The sequence below is a fragment of the Apostichopus japonicus genome, chromosome 23 (genome assembly GCF_037975245.1).
Source record: "Apostichopus japonicus isolate 1M-3 chromosome 23, ASM3797524v1, whole genome shotgun sequence".
NCBI classification, from domain to species: Eukaryota; Metazoa; Echinodermata; class Holothuroidea; order Aspidochirotida; family Stichopodidae; genus Apostichopus; species Apostichopus japonicus.
The window spans coordinates 11369075-11391644 of record NC_092583.1 but is presented as its reverse complement, the minus strand read 5'-3'; the positions used below and the strand labels follow the sequence as shown (position 1 = coordinate 11391644).

Genomic DNA, 22570 nt, shown 5'->3' with positions numbered 1-22570 from the left:
ACATGTATAAACAATGGCAGATACTTGTTACTAATTATAATTTAAAAAAAAATACAAATTAATAAAATACAAAGTCATCCCTTAAATCTCAACATGAAGAAAAGGCATGCTATTTCTTGACCAGTCTTTCATGAAGAACAGAAGCAAAGATGCATCCAATTTTGCCTGACGCAAACGCTGGTCATCGTACATGTGATCCACAAAAGGGGTATGGGGTACCAAAAGGAGAGGAGTTTTCCCCCTCACCTCCACCCCCAAAAATATTAAAATGGAATTTTGAGATTTTGAGATTCATATGTTATTTATATATTATTGTAATCATGATGTATGGTATTATGGTAACTTTGTAAATCACATTCACACCTTGGGTGTGTGTGTGTGTGAATTGATTAAATTGCCATTTCAATTTTGTGACAGGCGACTCTGTCAGATGCGAGATATCGACCGGTATGTTCCGGTCCGCGGGTTTGCGACATCAGATGCGGGTCTAACGCGCCCGTTGTGGGTCAACTCAGGAGCCCTGCAAATCTTTGGCTTCTAGTTCAGAATTTTAGATAAATTTGATTTTTATTCACTTTTTACCTGTTTCATTTTTTTTCCACTGAAGGCAGGGCTAAGAGTGTTTCGAACCTCCCTCCATCGTTCATCGCGGACCACGTTGATTGCTTCGTTGAGCGGCTTATCTTCAAACATGGTTTTCTGCATCGAATATTAAAAAAGAGTGTAAAATCAGTAATATTTTTCTTTGTTGCTACAATTCCTTTTGATTGGTTTGTGAATCAGTCATCTACCATGTTATTTCAGTATGATAGGTATTACAGCCAAAAAATTTTTTTTTTTAAATTTCAAATCTAAAGGTCACAGAAAAGCAAATATTTTACATATTTTTCTAAACAAAATTTAAAAAACAATAAACTAAGAAATACCGTAACATTTTATTTGTAACAGTCTGATTGGTAGAGTTCCATGCCATGAAAAAGTAAAGTTTTTCGGATTTGCTATTTGTTTGTGACCAATTAGCATAATTAACTGACTCTGTACTTATTAATTCCCATTGTTACACCCTTCAGTAGAATTGTTTATCCATCAGTTCTTTAATCTAATCCAATCATCTTTGTTCAAATCTAATTCTGCTCTATTCATTGTTCAATTGTCCAATTTACTCTATTCATTGCTCAATTGTCCAATTTACTCTATTCATTGTTCAATTGTCCAATTTAGCTGTCTATTCATTTGTCTAATTTAAAAGCTTCCTCAGTCTGTTTTTTGTTTCAGCTAACCTCTGAAGAAGATCCTGCTACGATTGATATGAAAAGGTCCTCTAACTTTTGTATACATCTATCTACATAGGCTTTTGCAATAGATAAGCAGTTACTTAAAAATCTTTCCTCGCTTTAAGTTTTGTTGAAAATTTTCGGTTTATATATATTCCTTTAATACAGGAAAAGTACCTTTCAATTAATCTGTATGCTTACATGCATTTTAAATGCTACATAATGTCAATTTATTTAGCAATGAGAAGAAATGGTAAAGGAGTAGTATACAAAAACTTACAGCATGGTTTGGAAAATATGAAAATTGGCTGATCAAGATTTCCTTCAGCATATCCAAGTCATAAATAAGAAATAGGTTGAAGCCAATTGAGAGACTGCAAAAGAAAGATTTTTTATTATAAAGGATCAAAAGATAAGAATATGGATGAAATATTAAAATCACAATAGATGGTATTCTTAGGGCAGAATACAACATGCCAAAAATTAGACCTGTTCTGCATATATGGGACCTTCCTTGAGATATCATGTTTTACTGAATGTTCACACTTTTTTTCCCCTGTTGAACTCAAATGACCTTTGACATTAATGAAAAACACTACGGATCGTCTACTTACCAACGGCAAGCTATACACCAAATTTGCACTCTCCTGCAATTTCCACTTCTTGTGATATTATGTGAACAATGTTTCCAGCCTTTGACCGGTGCTGACCTCAAATGACCCATGACAAATACTAACAACAATTCCAAACCAGTTTTACCTAAGGGGCATCTACATACCAAATATAAAATGTACACTAGTTATCCATCTGAATTTAGAGTGTTTATGAGCGAGTGTCACATACACACACATACGTGCACTCGCACTCACACATACACACACCACCACCATCACATAGATTTCTTCTGCCATCGACAAGGAATCGAAAAGAAGATTTTCTGCCCTTGCAAATTAGCATACAATCTTGTCATCAAACTTCAAAGCCATCATGTAATTGAGCCCTTACATGTATTATTCAATGGGTTTGAAAGAATTCCTAGAATATATCTGATAATCATATCTTTATTTTTGCTCATATGAAATCATGTCATGCTGCTTACTGTTTATTTCTTACAAATTATTCACAGAACAATGAACAAATACAAATAGTAAACAAATCCTGCAAAACAATCATTGGGTTTCAAAACTTAATTTCAGCTGCACCAATTGTTCTCATGGTAACTAAGGGGTTGTTTTCCTGATATAGCCCAGGCTCCTATACTCAAGCTACTGAACAAATACATAGATACAAGTAGAAACATAAACTAAGTCAACAGAAAGGGTACTTACAGCACAGACAAAATAGCTTGTGGTATTTGTGCCAATAGGTACGGTCATTTTTTAGGAGCACCACAGCAATTTGCTGAGAGAATGAAGGGCAGAGATGGCAAAAGCCAACTTTTGTTGAACCCTGATCAATAACTCAGTGGAATCAAATGGGATCCAATGTTTACACATATGATAATCACTCCCTTTTCACAAAGCCGGAAAATATTACACATACCCCACCACTTTGCCATATTTTATTTTCTTCTCAATGAAATCTGACGTCATGCCCTGTGGTGGAAAGACAAAAAAGTTCATGAAAGTGTATTAAAAGAAGGAAGGACTTTAGCAATAATCTGGCCAAAGAAAACTTACACAAGTACTGTGCTCTCCTTAAAGGTTTCATTCCCATATCGGGTAGATCATTTTTCAGAAAGGTTAAAATATAGTACAGTATTTACAAATGTTGGACTACAGTGCATTATTTAGCACACAGACAATTAGTATAACAAGTCAGGTTCTCAGAAGCTCATCAAAACTTATCGGAATGATAAAACGTTTGCAATCCCAAGAAACATTTTTACAAACCTGACAGATAAATTCATATCAAGTTGCACCCTTAAGAGAGAGTTTGATAAAACACCTAAGTGGGCAGTACTTTAGTAATGATAATTGAAAGCAATTTTACAATGGTGTTTAAACTTGAAAGTGTGATAATTAAAGATTTTAATTATAGAGAGAAACATCATAAGAATCTGCAAACAAAGTTTTCCTGTTTATTCAGGTACATGGGGTCCAGTTAATATATCAGCAGCAGGTGAGAAAAATACATTTCTGGAAGTATGTTCTACACCAGTCAATCATTTTTTTCTTCTCTCTCTCTCTTACTTTTATATTACAAAGCATGCTCATTCAGTTCATATGTTTAAACAGAGGTACTGTACCTTTGTGACAGATGTAATTGTTCCAATGATTGGAAGTGGGAAGGGCCCTGGGATGCCATGTCTGACAAAGTAAAGCTTATGCCAATAATCATACCTGTTGATGAAAATGTTAATAACATAAATTGGGCTAACAGTGTAGCATTGAAGAAATTTTGCAATGTGAAGAATTGTCCAGGGGTAAATGTACTATAGCCTAACCCTCAAACCAGATACAAAATCTAACTTCTAAGGATCTCGATTCCAGATAGCATTGAAAGCCATTGTATTTTCCGTTTTCATTAGAGTAAACTTTTGAAGCCTGATCTGATTTCCACACAACAACATACCTAACGCATGAACTTAAAATTGCATCTACCAACAAACATTGTCATGTCTCAACCTATCCTTCCCAGTAGTGTAGGCTACTGTATTCAACATTTAATAGAAGAATTCTGGCTACCTGACATGTCTAAATTTCCAAAAGAAAATACAAACAATAAACATTAGTAGCCTAGTATATTATCGTAGAGAAGATAGTTATATTTACACCGTAAGTATCAGTTACACGAGAGACGAAACAATTCTTGGACACTCACACCAAAAGTAGGAGAATAATAATTACTGCAAGTCCAAGGGTGACTGATGACAGACAAGTACAATTATCTGAAGATTCCATGTTTTTCAAAGCATGATAACCCTCATCTGTATGACCTGGACGGTGGGGGAAACCTGACACACACAGTACGTGGTAAGTTAAAAATAAAATACAATACTCAATGGAATATTTCCGTGATCTAACCTGACTAGAATCACATGTGCCACTGTTTCATTGTACGACTACGGATCCTGCAGGTCGAACGCTATAGACTAAACAGTCAGGTGGACCCTATATCTATTAAATTCCAAATGGAGTACATCCACAGCGGGTAAAGAGGTTTGCAAAACAATGCAAAACATTGGTGAATGGAATCATCATCGCACGGTTTACTTTAGCTTCGTTTAGTGGAGAAAGGAAGAGAATATGATGGAAATAAAGTTCCCATCAAGCCCTAGGGAAAATCTAACTAGAAACCTCATAGAATGTTGCAATTCTTAAAATAACCATCCAAAGCATTCTTAAAATTCTGGTATCGAGTTCGAGATCAAAACACCCCGAGTCTAAGAAAGAGTGTTGTTCAAATGTTCACGATCGGACCCGATACGATGATGTTCCAGTTCATTGAATTCAAACTAGTCAAACCAATATTATCTCCCGTGTATAATCTTTTCGAATTTAATGTGAATTACGATTACTCTAATGGTTATTACCACATTCATATTTCTCTTGAAAGATCCTGTCAGTACTGTAGCTGGTTCCTAACTTCAAATCACGTACACACTCGTAGTCGTACTCGACTGTAGTGTTATGGTCGGACAGCTATGCCAGACTTACCTACGTAGCCTGCATAAGAGCTGAATATCAGATGCAGGTTAGCATACCAAAATAACGAAAATGATATGACATGTGTTTCTGTTTTGCATCTCATTTGCGATTTTTTATAATTAGTTATGCACTAATGTTAGGCTAGAAACTACTTTATCGCATAATCACTAACATGCCTAGCCTCATTGCTAGCCCACTAGGCTAGGTCAGTAACTAATACAATAGCCTAGGCGTACTGTACATCTGTACGTCGAGCCTACAATATACTGTAGCTAGATGGATTTCGCGAAACCACAATTTACATTGATAAAGCAATTGCCGGGCTCAATGCCTTTCTGAAATATTGCTGCGGTCAGGTGGAAATTCATCAACTTGGTGATGTTTTCATCTTGCTGCACAAAAATAGAATTATTTAAATGGAACTACGCCAGACTTACCAATTGCAACCAACTGCACATTTTAATAATGGTGAAATGAGAGCCTGCATAAGCACAAAATATGTTCTCTTCAATTTTTGAAAGTCTTTTAATACAAATTTTTTATTTTATTTTCAATCAAAAGAAGTATGTAATTCCATGGAAAAGAGGATTTCATATATTAAGTTTATGAAAAAAAATTAGTAAATCATGAGGTGCATGGAATTTTCATCACATAATGCTGTAACTGTTAACTGCAGATCGGAAATGGCAATCATGATGGAGAACATTTTATTTACTCTACTTGGGAAAAATTTATCAACAAAGGTTTAAATTTAAATGATATAAATAAAATTTTAAATATCATTTTGATCACAAGGAGGTTACTCATGATATTAAGATATTTTCTAAAAATGTTTTTTTTGATCACCTCTAGTTAGCAGATTTTGCAACTTAAAATTTGCATCCACAAAAATAAACAATTAATCAAGCCGTACTTTTGTTTCTCTGACGCTAAGGTTTGATCAATACTTCAGGAAATAGCTTTATGCATTATGTATTTTCTTTCTTTGTATAGATATTCATATATATTTCCTCCAATTCATTGAGAATCTGGCAAAAAAAAAGTGCCTGAAAATCGGCCTGCCTTCTCTTTGGTTGGGACCATCCAGATACTGTTGTTGCAGCACATAAGGAGGTGTTGTGTAAAATATGAATTATGAATGATATTTCTAAACCATTACATCTAACCGTTTGTTTGTTGACCTCCACAGAAATGTCACAAGTTACAGCTAGTGATGTTTTCACTATGGACTCTTCGAGGTCAGAAGCATCGCAAGTTCAAGATTTGGGGTTAATCTCGGACACTGAACAAGCAGGGAGCAAGCAGTGTGAAGAATCATGTGATTTATCACATGATCAGATGTGTTCTATGGAGCAGCATGCTACACCTCCAACTGTGGTCCCATCACAAGACGGTGAAATAGCTGAGCAGATGTTGCTGTTACAGAACATCACTGATGGTTACGACCCGATGAAAGGTGAAGATCCAGGAGTTGATCCAGGAGATGAGGAGAGGTTGCAGAGCGACGATGAGAAGACCGACGATGAATTAATAGACGAATCTTCAGGTACAAGCGAAGAAGATGAAGAGAGCTTCGAAGAGGGCGAAATAGAGTCAGACGATGACTTCGGAGAAGACAAAGCCATCATCGAGAACATTTCCATCTTTGAGTACCAAGAAGATAAGCTAGTCGAGAAAGGACAGGTGGCTCTGCAAGGCCTGGCCGAAAACATTGAAAAGTGCAGTAAATGCGAACGTCAGTTCGCGTCTGCCGAGAGCTTGAGCAGCCACATGAAGAGCCACATTGACGGTGAGCAAAAGTACACCTGTAAATACTGCGGAAAAGAATTCCCCTTTCAGGTGCTTCACAAAAGACATTTGAAAATCCACAACAATAAAACTTTCTTCGTGTGCTCGCTCTGCGGAAAGAGGTTTGCGAACAGATGGTATCTGTCGCAGCACGAACGTTTCCATCAGGGGCGATACCGATGCAGTAAATGTAATCACTTCTTTGTAACCAAACAGAGTCTGCAAAACCACACGAGGTTACACCTTTCGGACGGACCCAGGAAACGGGGCCGGCCGAAGAAGATCCTGTCGGAGGTTCTCGGTTCCGGACTGGTGCTGTACAAGTGTCATTCTTGTAGTAAATCATTTAGCAGCCTACCCTTGCTCAGCAGACATAAACGCATCCACAGAGAGCAATCTTTCAAGTGTGAAATTTGCGGTAAAGAATTCAACTTGTTCTCTTACCTGAAGCAACACCTGAAAGTCCACGATAAGACACGTTCGTGCATGTGTCAGTACTGCGGAAAGACATTCCTGGGACCTTGGTATTGCAAGCGCCACGAGTTAACCCACACGGAGGCACCGGCTCTGAAGTGCCGCTACTGCCACGTGGCGTTTGCCACTTTGTCCAACTACAAGAGACACCTACGGAAACACACCGGGGAGAAGCCCTTCATCTGCTCGTACTGCGGCAAAGGGTTCGCAGAGAACGGAACATTGCAGAGACATGAGAGAACTCACACGGGGGTAAAGCCTTACTCTTGTCAGACTTGTGGGAAGAAGTTCACCGTGGCACACGCGATGAAGAGACACGAGAAAACTCACTCATCGCAGAGAAGTTTCCACTGCAAACTCTGCACCAAGTCCTTCTACGATAAGGCCACGTTGCAGCGTCACTCGAAGGTGCACGAACAGGTGGAGGAGAGCCTGGAGATTCCCGCGGGGGGTCTGCAGATCGTGGAGAACGACTCGAGTGGAAACATGATAGAAATTCTGACCAGCGTGAAGAGCATGCAGAGCATCGACACCTCGGATCTAACAGAGAAACTGGACCAGTCGGTCGCTCTGGGAGTCGCCGAAAAACCCGAGAGCCTACAGATCGAAATGACGACAGAGTCCACCATCGGAGAACATCAGAACAGTGGGGAGGCGGCCACCATTTTGAACAGTGGTATGGTGACGACGGAGCAGTTTGTACAGCAAGTGCAACTTCAAGATGGCCGAAATGTCTATGCAACCGTATTTGAGAAAGGCACTCTAGGCAATTGGCAAGTCCATGTGCATGGGAAACCCCCCGAAAACAAATGAACGACAGTCAAGCAGGCTCTGAGTGATAAAGTAGTCTGTATTGAACTAGATACACAATGCAGATTTACTCATGAATATGCAGCAGAAAAACTTTTCCATTAAAAAGGAGACATAAAAATTTGTCTCCCTTTAATAATTTATGCAATGGAAATGCTAACCCACCCTTGAAAAACTCAAAAGCAGTTGAGAAAATATTGCTATGGGAAATTGATTTGGGATATCATTTTTGTCAGTTTTGATTTGGACATCACAGGGCAAAATTTTTGACTGTTTATCTGGTTATCCTTCGGACAACCAGGTCTTAGTTTTTTCATGGTCTGAACAGCAAATTTAGTCAGAAAATTTGTAGCAGAATAAACAAAGAACGACTGACATGGAAACTGTCGGGAAGATGTGTAGTTGGGTTAAGAGAACAGCAATTGTCCGGCCAAGAAAGACTTCCCCTTCTGGTGGATCATATAGGCCTACCACTTTTTATTTTGTTATTTCAGGATCTCCAAAGTGATGGTGGGGGGTGATACCAATAAACACCATTTTAGGGGCCTTTTTGTTTTCAATGAAATCTGAATTTGATGTGAAACACTAGTCATCCGCTGGATATCCACCAAAGCTGATTGTGGTTGTCCGAACAGAAAGTTGGTAGCCCTTACAGAAATTGGGTGGTCTCGGACGACCAGACCTCTTTTAAGAATTTGCCATGCATCATACTGCCACCAGGAGGTTAATTCTTAAAGTTTCCCTTGGTCGGGTTTGATTAACTCTTTCGAGGAGATTATGTCGGTTATAACCCTTGCTGTTTCTATGGGGTGGTCAAAGCCAGTATCAGATGATTTTAGAAATGTAATATTTTTGATGTGAAAATGTTTGTGGAAAGTGCTTCCGTCTAATATCTTCAAAAACGATAATTAGTCAAGAAGGGTATTTACCAAAAGATTTTGCTTAATCAATTTTCAGTTCGAGTTTTGCAATATTATATCTAATAGGTCAGTGATATATGTATGTTTTTTTTTTTGCTCTGTCGGTTTCAACTGTGTCACATAGATTTTTAAATATTAAAAAAATGTATGCAAAGTGGTACATCATGGTTGTCCGTCAATATTAGTCTCAAGTTAACATGAGGGTCATAATTGATGCTGTGTAATAATGCATTTTGTGTTGAATTAATTCAGTGATAGTTATCTAACTCGAAGAAGTTGGATTTGGTGAGAGAGTAGAAGTTGAACTTAGTTCAAAATTATATTTATTGTGGAAACACACGAAGAACCCGTTTTTGAGCAATATGTCTCTAGCTATTTTATATTTTGTTTAAAGGCATTGAAGACTCGCCCCAAACCACGTGCCGTCATCTGAAACAGTTTACTTTCTGTTGCTTGCAAGTGACGTTTTGTTTGTGTCGCTACAAAATGCAGACATTAATGAAACGTGATACCTTGTTATCTTTAGCTGGACCTGAGATGTCCATCACTGTAACGTCTATACACTGTGCTGTGGGTATTAACCGCAGCTGTATGTACTGACTGTACACGAACTAGTGTCTAATTACCGACGGTAGCAAGCTGTTTGTTTTTTTTTTTCTGTGATCGATGGTGGTGTCTAACACTTCTGTTACACCTCATTCGAAACTAGGTCAGATTTCCGGCATTAGAGGTTTCTTTTTGCGTGAGTCTTCACACCCTTTAAGCAGCGCAAAAATATGGAGTGGAGTATTAACTAAATCACATCAGCTGTATGGTCTCCTTAGCATGCCACCTGCATACCAAGAAGCAAAGACTATATTATATGCTTATTCCTGGAAAAATAGAAGTGGCCCTTGGGGGTTTAAATTTGGAGCAGTTATTATTAAAGTTGATCTATGATTTTAAGAGATACGTTAAGTGGATGAGATGTGTGCAGGAAACAACTTGACACAGATATCTCTATTGGTTCTTTGACAATTTCAAAGTACTTATCACAATCGTTCTTGACTACTCAGCCACACCCCCACCACCCCCCCCTGCCCACCCTGCTTTGTGTCAAAAAGAATAAATATATGTAGGTGCAACGATGTTCAATGTATATTTTAAACAGTTTTGTTTATTTACTTTCTATTCAAAAGCTCGACAATTTTATCAGAAAATACCGACTTTACTCCAAATGTCGAATTTTGTTGTCTTTTATCCTCTTGAAACTTCTCCAGAAATCACAGCGTTGAGTGTGCCAATGACGAAATATCGTCAAATATCGCCGTTCTTATTTTTTTTATTAATAAGCAACTTCTACCAATCTCCACACAAGTTGTCGAAATTTCGCATTGTAACGACATTTCATTGAATTTTCGAGATAAGAAAAGTAGAGAATGAGGCGCAACACTGCTGTTATAACAGCAACCCTATTGGGAATAGCAGATACAAACTCCTGTACCCCTCAAATTTGTGCAAGTATCCCTGTGGGATCTGCCTCCTCATTCTGCCTCCTCGTGGATGATCTGTGAAATACTTCGAATCCACTGTTACTGTTGGTGCCAACGAACCTTTTATTTTGTAGTTCTGCTTTGTACCACCGAACGAAGATATCTACGGCTCAGTCCTAAATTCCAGTCAGTACCACAACACAATCGGCATAGGCGTAGGAGGCGGGGGGCTGCATCCCCCCCCCCCCCACCAATATTTTTTTGTGAAAATTCGGGCAATTTGCTGAGAATTTTTCGGGCACCTACTGGAAGAAGAATAATTTGCAGTGTGTTTTTCTTTTCTTTTTTGGTGAAATTCGGCAATATGCTGAGAATTTTTCGGGCATCTACTGAAAGAATAATAATTTGCAATGTGTTTTTCAATTTTGGGGTGAAAATTCGGGCAATATGCTGAGAATTTTTCGAGCACCTACTGAAAGAAGAATAATTTGCAATGTGTTTATCAAATTTTTGGTCGAAAATTCGGGCAATATGCTGAGAATTTTTCGGGCACCTACCAGTGGCGGAGCGTCCATACAGTCAGAGGGGGCGGATGCCCCCCTGACGGACTCAAATGGACTGCTGGCGCCCTTTTCAGCTATTTACCACTTTTTACTATTCGCGATTATTGACTTTTTTATTGCGCTCTCAAATACCTATTGACATTTGTCACATTTTGCGGGTGCAATTTTCTGACAAAAGGCGATGACACCTATTTATTCTTCGTTTATCTGCAAATTAGCAAGGCCCGGAAAGGGTCATTTCCGGCGATCTAAGGAGTATCTTTACTCAAAAAAAAATTCTGTACGCTCCGCGCCAACCTGTGGTGGCGCTCCGCTTAGATAGTGTCAAAAGCGCCCCTACAGACCATTCTCTCCCCCTGACCAATACCCCTAGCTCCGCCATTCGCACCTACTGAAAAAAGAAGAAGAATTTGCAATGTGTTTTTCAATGGTTACACTTATATAATTATTTTTATTATCATTATTGTTGTAACGACTTCCCCAATAATTATAACCAATATGGAAGAATAGTAAGACGGAAAATGATTTTATGTTATTGGCATGTGATGTAATAACCGATGAATGCCTATTTGATATGCACATTAACATGTGGAACGCGCGCGGACCGCGCGAAAAATTTTGGTTATATTTTTCGGGCAAGTCGTTCGAGTAGTGTATACATCCGCTCGAAAAGTTAAACCATTGAAAAGAGCTTAAATGAACTAATGTAATGCTTGTAATTTTAGCATGTTCTCAGTAACCATCATATTGATTTTTCTGCCTTTATGGGAAAGAATGTGTAAAAGTAAGTTGGCCTGACCTTTCGATCCTAGCAGGATCTTCTTCAGAGGCTAAATGACAAGTTACAGTAACAGATGGGACAAAAACACTCACAGAATACAGACAGGTTAATGAGCACGGTGAACACAATTATTTTATGGGAAAGAGTAAGCTATAATTTAAAGTACAGATGGTGTGAAAGTTGGGAGGATTGAAGGTGATATAAACCATTTTTAGAATTTTTTTGTTCAATGTTTATATAACTCCGGGCGAAGGACCAGATAGAAGGGTTGGGATTCAGTATGCTAAACTTGTTCCTTTCTTGTTCTAAAGCTAAACCGTCATGATATGCCAATTTGCAAATGTCATAACAGGCTTAGATCTCAGCTATAATGTGGTTGGTGGGATATGGCAGTTGAAGACGCCAATCTATGCATTTACGGGTCTTGAAAGTGACGAGTTTAGTGTGTAAGCTCAAAGTCAATGAAACAATTGTGGTGCCGACACCTTTACGGATGGAACATCATGCGCGGAATTCTTGTTTTTGTCGAGCGCCCTCGAATTCACTAATGCCAGGTTACTTGACTGAAAGAAAGTCGAAAATCATCATTTTCTTTTCAATCCATCAAGGCTTCAAAAGAAGGAAGACTGAAATCTTTGACATAGATTCATCGAAGTATTTGTCACTGTAAGTCATATGTTGATGACTTCATCCTGTGAAAGATTGAGCTGGATGATGCCAGATGTTTTGTAAACAATCCTTGCCTAATGATAGCACTCGGCATTGTAACAAACATAGCGGCAATTACATAATTATGCATCGAAATCACCAAGAAAGTAGTATAGGCCTACTAGTACCACTACTGTAGCTACTTTACTGTCGTTAGGCCTAACCAAGTAATAAGCTAGTTTTCGTCTGGTCTGTAATTCCCATTTTAATTAATCGCTTAGCATAAGAATGAAGGTTATATGCCTAGATAGGCTAGGTACTACTACTCGTAGTAATACTAGTACTAGCCTACTACTAGGCCTAATGTTGGAGATAGTAATTAGCCTGCCTTAACAAGTAACTAAAGTAGGCCTAACTGGACATGACAATTAATACCAGTGTCTGTTTCTTGGATAAAGCCTAAGCGTTAGGCAAAGGGCCTACAGTAAGATCCAGCCTTACGCAAACCTGACAACTTTCCCACTTTTGAAGGCAGTTGTCCATCCTATTTTTATGCAAATTTTGATAGCCTAATCTGCAGCACAAGTTCATTTTGTTCTCGAGTCTCAATTGTGATCAGAATTGAGCTGTGCATATGTTTGATCTGCGTTTGGAATGCGGAGAAAATCTTCATTTTTCGGTTTTAGTAATATGATTATGCCATTGTGGTCTGCTGTCATGAGCACAACAGAGGTGACATAATAAAACCCAATAATATTTTTATGTTACTTTAACTGCTGTCATAGTTGAGTTGGATTTTACTCAATTATCCCTCTCGCTTTATTATAACCTTATCTTCCCACTTTTGGGATGGAAAATTGCAAATCTCCCTATTTTTGTGAAAGACAGCTTGGCCGGTCTGATTATGCTAAATTGCAACTAGCATTAAAAGTTGAAATATGCTTTAAAAATTTGTCATTGTTCTGCTAGGGTACAGATCATAAGTTGTTACTTTATTCCTTTCTATGAATTATTAATACTAATAATTATAATGAATTGCTTCTCCTTATGAAGAATATGAAATGTGTTTAATGGTTTCTTATTATTGAATAAACTTTGCCCATTTGGGGTAAGCCTAGATAAACAAAATCACTGATTGTTTGTTGTCTGCAAACTTAAATGGTTTGTTCTTGTTTACAAAAGTAGGCTACCATTAACTGTCAGTGGAGTTTGGGATTCACTTATTCAGTTGATATATTAATGTTACAGTAAAACTTATAATTTTTTTGAGGAATAGACATATGAGTAATTATGAAATTGTTTACATGAAATATTTGCAATGGTGTTGATATTTGTGTTCTTCAGTAAAGATATACTTGGAAATATCTCCATTTTGTGAGAAATTTTATTTGTACGGTACCGTACAGCATTTCTCCCGGCTGTGATTCAGGAAAATGATTTTGACTTTAAAATTATATAGAAATGATACATCATTGATCGGTGTGGGTCACAATTTATGACAAAAGTAAGACATACTTCAGGAAATAAGAAGTATGTACATGAACACATTGTGCTCTGGGAAAACATCCATGCTCATATCGCGGATTTAATGTCCAGAAACACAAATTTAGTATTCAAAGACAAAATTGGTATTGGAAGAGAAAAAGTATTACGGTGCAAGTGTACATGTATGATAGTGAATAACAATTACAAGCAATTTAGATTTTTTTGTCAGTTACATTATTAACATAATCAGAAGTCAACTGAGATTCTGTAAAGTTGTAAAATGAATAAATATAGCAGGAACCCCCCTCCCCCCCCAAAAAAAAATAACAAATACAGACACACATCAAAGTCTATTGAATATCAAAGTCACAATTATATTCTTTAATTGGGTCTCAAACAGTACAATTAAAGAAAGTACATTTTAAAAATAACCATGTTTTTGGATGACAAATCAAATTCAAATGAGTAAAATGTTTTATACTTGGCATGTGGTCCTTTTGAATCATGTCTTAAAGTTATACAAAATTTTATTTAAAAGTGCCACATTCTGTGGGGACACAAAAAAAGTGTTTCAATCCATATTCTTGGTGGAAGTATTAATATCAAAAGTGAGAGGAGGGTGTTGAAAGTGTAGAAATGTATTTCAGGGCACTGTTGCAACTCAGATGCAAAAGTCAATTTTTGTTTCATGTACCATGTTTCATAACTTCATTATGGCACACCACAAGTATATATATACACTCAATAGTCCAAACATTATATAGTCCAAACATGTTATATCTGAAAACTTCACACTTCAAGTTAAAGTTTAATTTGATACCAAATGTGTACATACATATATATGACAATCTTGAAAATAGGGTGGTCATGTCCACCTTTGCATGGAATTGCCCTTAACAGTTCCAAGTTCAAATCTAAAAACCTTGTGAACAATAAAACTCTAACAGTGTAGAAGGGTTGTGCGTAAGGAGTGACATACAGTACAGTAGGTTCTCATGCGTGCCAGGTTACTTGCTGATCATTTGAAGATATTTATTATTGTACAAATTTGACAATCTAAGCCTAAGTGTTACATTTTATGTTTTCATATAACATGTGGCAAATACTCACTGAGCATGTGGGCTTTTGGTGGTGTTTTTTTAGTAAATACATTAACTTAATACAATACAAAGGTAAACATGTTTTTCAAGTAAGAGAATTCTGTACCCTTTATAACAACATCTGTTGCATCCGTGTCAAAAAGCCTGTGGAAAAATTCGGTTTATGTTTTGTTTCCTGATCAAACAACCATTGAATTACAACTGTTAGAGCCCTCTGTGTAGAACTGCAGCCTTGCCTTTAGCTATGAATAACATTCAAATGGTATAACAAACATTACAACACTATTGTTTTGATTTATATGTTTAATGCAGAATTACATTTAAAACTTCTTGCTCAAACCTGACTTGTAGTTGGTACATCACTAGTTTGAATCTGGTTGTAAGTTGTAACCAACAAGTCTGCTTAAATTTCAAATGTTCTAATGATTTCCCAGTCAACTACATGTGTCGTTTGAATTTGCAACCAAAAAACAAACAGATTATCTCTTACTGTTCCGTTAAAACCTACCTCTTTCTGGGTTGTAAGCACTGATGCTGGATGACATTGCCTCAGAGTTCTATAAACTTGCTTCAAGAAAGGGCTATGATCGGGAAATTGTCCAACATATTGGCCGCACAGCTCTGTCAGTAGAGCACCAGATTTTGATTTCATCATCCTATTCAATAAACTTTTCAATTTTGTTTCTTATTTCCCCTTTTTTGTCTTCTTTTCATAAACGTTAATATTCTTTTCTCCTAGATACTTTGGTGATCACCATGGAGAGTCAGGTTGCAACCAAAATGGAGAGTGAGATGGATACCAGCATGGAGAGTGAGGGTGGAAGAAACATGGACAGTGAGATCGTGATTGAGGGCAGTATGGAGAGTCAGGTGATAACGAACATGGAACAGGAGATAGCAACCGACGTGAACCCTCAGGTTGAAACCAACGTCGATGATCAGGCTGAAGTTAGCAAAGAGGGAGAAACAGAAATGAGTATGCAAGACAATGAAGATGGTGCATCACAGTACACTCCCACTGATGGTGTTACAAGCAGTATCGGCAACGAAGACCCGCAAGGAAGAGAAGCTATTGAACGTGACCATCCGGTAGAAATCGACGACACCAACGATGAGATGTTGGCCTCGGGTATTAGCATTCCTGTCACCATTCTTGACGAAGAAGAAGAAAGATATCTCTGTGAAGAGGATGACAGCGAATGCACTGACGATGAAGAAAACCAAGCCAGGTCGTCAGAGACAGAAATGGAGGGAGGAGAGGCCATGGGGACGGAAGCTACTGAAGGACAGATTGCGATATTTGAATATAACGAGGATGGCTTGATGAGAAAAAGTCACCTGTCACTGGAAGAGAAAGATTTGATCAAAGGTGAGAAAGAGGATGTCGAATCATCAGGCGACGAGGGAGAGATCTTCCAATGTCGAAAGTGTCAGAAAGTGTGCACCACGTGGGCCAGTTATAGGTCACACCTTAAAAGTCATTCGAATCAAAATGCATTCAGTTGTGCACTCTGCCAGAAGACTTTCCAAACGAAGCACTTTGTGGAACGTCACGTGAGAACGTTTCACAAGAAAGAGAGGCCGTACATCTGCCGTTTCTGCGGTAAAGGATTTTCGACGGAATGGTACTGTCAGAAACACGAGAGTCACCACGAGAAAGGAACGGGGCCAAGGATAGCAGCCAGAGATAGGACATACAGTTGTACCTATTGTCGTAAGGTTTTCACCAAGCCCAGACAACTGAGGATGCACGAGAGCACCCACACCGGGGAGAAGAAGTACTGCTGCACAGTCTGTGATAAATCGTTCTGCTATTCCAGCAGTCTCTTCAAACACCTTAAATGCATGCACTCAGACAAGTCCACATCAGTCTGTCAGTTCTGTAACAAGGTCTACAGCACAGAGGAGAGTCTTCTGAAACACAACCAGTATCACATAGGCATCGACCAGTTCAAGTGTCGAAAATGCGGAGAGGTCTTTCGCGATATGTTGACTCTGAAGAGGCATGGTAGGAACGCTCATTTCAATGAAGTGGACAGACCTTATCAATGCACCGATTGTGGTAAATGTTTCACCCATAAGTCTGTATTAGAAGTACACTCACGGTGTCACACAGGTGAAAGACCGTACCTGTGCACCTGCTGCGACAAAAGTTTCCGACAGAAGAGTCAGCTCAAAACCCACATGCGCTCTCATTCCCTGGAGCGTCCATACGTTTGTGGAACATGCGGAAAATCTTACGCAGAATGTGGGTCACTCCAGCGACACGAGAGAACCCACACAGGTGAGAAGCCATTCTCTTGTTCGGTATGCCAAAAGTCCTTCGCAGTGAGCCACGTCCTTGCTCGCCACATGAAGACTCACGCCATGCCGACAAATCAGGATGCCGAGATCTTAGCACTCGCTCTGAAGAGCTTCGTGCAGTCAATGGAGAAAATGAAAGAGACAAAACAAAGCAACGAGATGTCAGAGGCTAGCACTGGGGGCATCGCTACAGAGGTTCAGATCGAGGGAGGATCGAAGAGTGCGCAAGACCTGCTCCCCCTTATTGGGGTTTCAAAGGCGGAAGTAGCTACGACTTCCGCTGTGGCAACTCAGGTACTTTCTACCACCAAGCTTCAGACCGCACAAGGTCCGATAGAAATTTTATCATTTGCAATCGAGGATGAGATCCATCCGATTGCCACGACTTCGGAAGATGCTTCAGGCATCCCAACGGAAGGGAAAATGGACGAAGAGACACGGATGGTAGCAAAGGAGATTGCCGTACAGATGGAAGTTGCAAATGACCTTTCTGAGTCCCAGAGTCTCGATCCGACAAAACCAGAATACAGCTTTCAGGTTAATGTTGACGATGACTTTATTTCACCTTCTATCTATGAAAATCCAAACATGGAAAAGATCAGGCAGAGGTATAATCGCAAACCTCAAATGGTGGAAAGGGAGACCTTGAACCCAGGTCACGACGACGAGGCAAGAAATGCTCTGGTCGAGTTGAGTGTCGGTGCAGACGTGAACACCTCCACGGCTGCCGATCCAAAGGATGCCACGCAGGCAGCAGCGGTAGAGATTCAGGAGGTAGGAGGACACCAGGACCCAGCGGACGAGTCCGAAGCCACCGACGACGAGATGGAGGAAGAAGCCAATACAGAGAGAGGGGAGGAGGAGGAGTCAAAGGGAAATGAGGAGAAGGTATTTGAATCACTCAGTATATTTGAGATCTTTGGAAGCAGTTTAGTGTGTGTTCAAAAAGTTGACATGTTTGAGCCCAAGTTCCACAAAAAGTGTCACAAATGTAACAAGAACTTCTTCTCCCACGGCGGCTACGAGAACCACATGAAGAGACATGAAATAGGCAAGGAGATGCGTTACATGTGCCAGTACTGCGGACGAAACTTCACCGCAAAGCTGTCGCTGAAAGCCCACGAGGCCATCCACACAGGCGAAACGCTGTACAAATGCCAATACTGTCCCAGGGAGTTTCGAAATTACTCCAGTCATCGGATACATACGGCTACCCATACCGGCCTGAAACCTTATCCATGTCAGTACTGCAACAAACCCTTTGCTCAGTTGGCTCATGTCCAGAGGCACGAGAGAACTCACACGGGATCCAAACCTTACGCATGCGAGTTCTGTGACAAGGCGTTTGCGGAGTGGGGTACGTGGCAGCGGCACACCCGCACCCACACCGGAGAGAAACCGTACGTGTGTCCTACATGCGGGAAAGGTTTCATAGTGAAGTTTGCTCTCAGGAGACATCTCAAAACCCACAGAAATGACAGCGGGGACACGAACCAAGATAAGACTGTCATTAACATTGTACCGAAGGTCAGCGAGGGGTCAGCCACCACCACATCGATGCAGGAGGATATCATCGTAGCTGATCCAGGTCCAGATGAAACTGAGGTCTCCACCGAACAGCTCCAGACGACGATGGAGGAAGAGGTTGTTCAGATAGATACTCTGTAGATAAAAATCTAAACTGTATTTTGTTGGGTAATGTTCTGGTCTCAGAATGCTCCATATACACACCTTGAATGTATCGAACATCAATATCAGGCACTCGTGAATACCTTCGCCCCGATTTACTGTTTAGCTATTTTCTACAGGACCCAGTCAAAAGAGTATGAGCCTTCAAAGTTGATACAAGTCACATATTTAAAGGTTGATATGTTATATAGTCTTCAAAAAATAGAAACCCAAGAAAGTATTGTATGCAGGGTAATTATATATGTTTAGCTTTGTTTTAGAATATTCACATTTGTTTGTATGTATGTTTAAAGGCATTGAAGACTCGCCCCAAACAGCATGCCGCCATCTTTAAAGAGTTAACTTTCCGTTGCTTGCAAGTGAAGTTTTTCTCTTGTCGCTACAAAATGCAGACAGTAATGAAATTTGATACCTTGTTATCTTTAGCTGGACCTGAGATGTCCATCACTGTATCATTTGTACCCTGTGCTGTGGGTATTGACCGCAGCTGTATGTGCTGACTGTACACTAGTGTCTAATTACCGACGGTAGCAAGCTGTGTGTGTATTTTCTGGGATCGATGGTGGTGTCTAACACTTCTGTTACACCTCATTCGAAACTAGGTCAGATTACCGGCATTAGACGTTTCTTTTTGCGCGATTCTTCACACCCTTTAATGTCTTGATGATGGCAGCTGATCAGTTTATAAGGCGATACTTAGTAATGATAATTCAAATGTATCATAATTACAATAAAGTCTCAAAAGCTATTCTTTTGACTTTCCATAGATAATCGGGGCAGCCAACCTGAAGATAACTTACATGTGCACCATTTGTGCGCTATATGTTATTAATGAAGTGGATACAAGTTATTTGAGATTCCAAGATTAATATTGTGCTAGGGACTCTTTATGTTGTTTGTGAGGAGCTGGCTTCCATGGGCTGTGTGATAAACTAGAGGTAGTTTAGCCGTTTTGATTGATGGGTCTCTATTGTCTTAATGGAAGTTTCTACAAACTGAAAACAAAAGGAAGGTACTGAAACTTTAACAAGACTGACAATAGTTTTTTTTTTTTTAAGGGGGCGGGGGGGGGGGGTACTTGCCCTAGGCAGAAAAGTAACCTATGCGGTCTAATTGGCATGTGTGTGTGCGTGTGGCACGAGCTGGTATCACAATATCTTAGGTATAGTGCCTGAAGGGTGAATTAGGCATGCAGATACAATACACATAAGTGAGTACAAGAATGCTATAATTTTGTAGAAGTCGAAAGGTCATTTGAGGTGATAGGTCAAACTCTGAAAATGTAAACACAATGACTAAAGAAGTACAACATGGTTGAACTTTATATTTGGTGTGGCGGTCAGACATCATTTGAGGACAACATAGCTGAAAGTCTGTAACATTTTGTAAACACTGTTAATGCAAAAAAACAAACTTGACTGAACATTGTGCTCCATATGTTGGTTTACCCTAGTTAGTAAAGATCCCTATTGTTGTGGAGGTGAAGGTCATAAGGCAATTTATTGACAGTATGGAAACTTTGTAAACATGATAATGCATAAACTATATGATGGATGGTTATCAAACTTGGTACAGTATATCACTCATCTTTAGTAAGAACAACCCGATAGTTTTTGTGGATATCAATGGTCATTCAAGGTCAATAGAAGTAAAATTCTTAACACCTGGTACTATGGTTTATAGGTGCCTCTTAATGAATTCCCTGCTAATATTCAAGTTTGTGAAGGTTATTTGAGGCAACCCATGGTCAAAATGTAAAGATATTGTAACCATTTACATTGTTAATTCAGTAAGTCTAGCTTAATCTCCTACTAAGTATGTATAGGTTTCTCTTAATCAATTCTCGATTGTTACTGTTTTTGAAGAAGATCAAAGATCATTTGAGGTCAGTGGTTGTCAAATCTTTGAAAGCAATTAAACCTGCAAATTCATTAACCTCATCTTTCATGAATCTTGTGCTTGATAGGTAGTTGTCTAGTAATGAGTTCTTGACTGTTATTGTGTTTAGTGAAGGTCAAAGGTCATACTAGAAATGCAGCAGTCAAAATCTGAAAAGGTTAAAACAGGCCTTTATCAGTTGATCAAACTTTAATGCATCTTCTACTTGGTATATAGATGCCCCTTACTAATTTTGTTGTTAGTGTATCAGTTTCAGAGGTTATACCTGGTGTATAGATGCCCCTTACTGAATTCATTTGTTAGTATATCATTTTCAGTGGATAATACTTGGTATATAGATACCCCTTACTAAATCCTGTTGTTAATTTATCATTTTCAGGGGTTATACTTGGTATGTAGATGCCCCTTACTAAATCATAAGTGTATCGTTTTCAGTGGTTATACTTGGTATGAAGATGCCCCTTACTAAATTCTTTTTTAGTGTATCGTTTTCAGTGGCCATACTCGGTATATAGATGCCCCCTACTAAACTCTGTTGTTAGTGTATCGTTTTCAGTGGCCATACTTGGTATATAAATGCCTCTTATTGAATTCTGTTGTTGGTATATTTGATTTCAGTGGAGATCTTTTCATCAGCTCAAGTTTGTATATAGTCACACAATATTATACGGTGCTGTACATTAGGTCTAGTATATAAAGCTTGAGTATTTTGTTTACATATGGAACAAACCTAAAGAGTATCACTCCAAAACAAGATTGCATTTAATCAAACTAAGACACCTCCTCAATTTTTCCACCACAGTGAATGTTAATGAGTGAGTTAGTAATTAATTTGCATTCTATTCGCGACATCGATCCTGTCACCATCATACATTGTCATCATTAATACATGTGCAAACATGCATAATTTTTAAATGTTTCTACATTTTTTTCAAAACTGCTTGAATTTACAAACAGTAGAATTTTTCAAGTAATGAAACTACTTGGATACCATGGCGTGCAATGCTGTTTTGGGGTATTATGCTGCTGTATTGTTATCGCCTTAGAGGATTGTATGCGATGGTTTACTTTGTTGTAAAACTATAGAACCAAGTTCTCAGTTGCACCCAAGGGCGTAGGAACCGGGGGGGCTGGGGGGCCCCAGCCCCCCCAGTGAAAAATATGGGGGGGGCGGAAGTATCATTCCGCCCCCCCGCTCCGCAAGTCAGAAAACCCCTTTTTCATTTCCAAATGAGAAAAAAATCTCATTTGGAACACCAAATTGCATTTAAGGCCAGGTGAAAATGCAAAATTCTTTACAAAATGGAGTGAGAGTTGAAGTGTGCTATATTGCACCAAATTGCATCTGAGGCCACCTGGAAATGCAAAAAAATTCCAAAGGGGAGGGGGAACCCCCTCCCCTTAGACCCCTCCCCCAGGCCAGCCATCAGTCTTCAGCCCCCCCCCCCACTCAAAAGTACCTTCCTACGCCATGGTTGCACCCCATGCAAAGCTAAGAACATTTACACTTTATGTAAGTGACAGATTGGCTGTTATGTATGATGGAAAATATATTATGGACAAAAATTAATAAAAAAAGTTATTGAAATATAATTTCTTTCCATGTTGAAAATGAAGATGATAGATCCAATACATGTGCTTTACTTTCATATTGAAAGCAGGTAGGACTTCACTGGAATTTATTTGTAGTGTAATTTCTGGATTTAAGATAAA

The 22570-nt window shown here is 39.0% G+C and overlaps 2 protein-coding genes across 6 annotated transcripts in view; one reads left to right on the top strand and one right to left on the bottom strand.

Annotated features, from left to right (window-relative positions):
- LOC139964982 (cytochrome P450 3A24-like) overlaps window positions 1–4852 on the bottom strand; it is an 18654-nt gene extending 13802 nt beyond the window's left edge. Inside the window, exons 1-5 of one of the 5 annotated variants that reach the window (XM_071967101.1) lie at window positions 4810–4852; window positions 3523–3616; window positions 2817–2869; window positions 1555–1648; window positions 583–699 (exon numbers count right to left, since the gene is read on the bottom strand). In XM_071967101.1, the coding sequence (XP_071823202.1) occupies window positions 583–699; window positions 1555–1648; window positions 2817–2869; window positions 3523–3616; window positions 4810–4814 (363 nt within the window). In that variant the 5' untranslated portion in view covers window positions 4815–4852. The other 4 variants (XM_071967102.1, XM_071967104.1, XM_071967100.1 and 1 more) reach the window with 4 other exon arrangements.
- LOC139964961 (uncharacterized) lies at window positions 4837–22423 on the top strand. The gene is made up of 3 exons (XM_071967077.1): window positions 4837–4970; window positions 6114–7997; window positions 15705–22423. The coding sequence occupies exons 2-3, from the start codon at window positions 6116–6118 to the stop codon at window positions 18935–18937; spliced, it is 5115 nt and encodes a 1704-aa protein (XP_071823178.1). The 5' UTR covers window positions 4837–4970; window positions 6114–6115; the 3' UTR covers window positions 18938–22423.
- The last annotated feature ends 147 nt before the right edge of the window (window positions 22424–22570 follow it).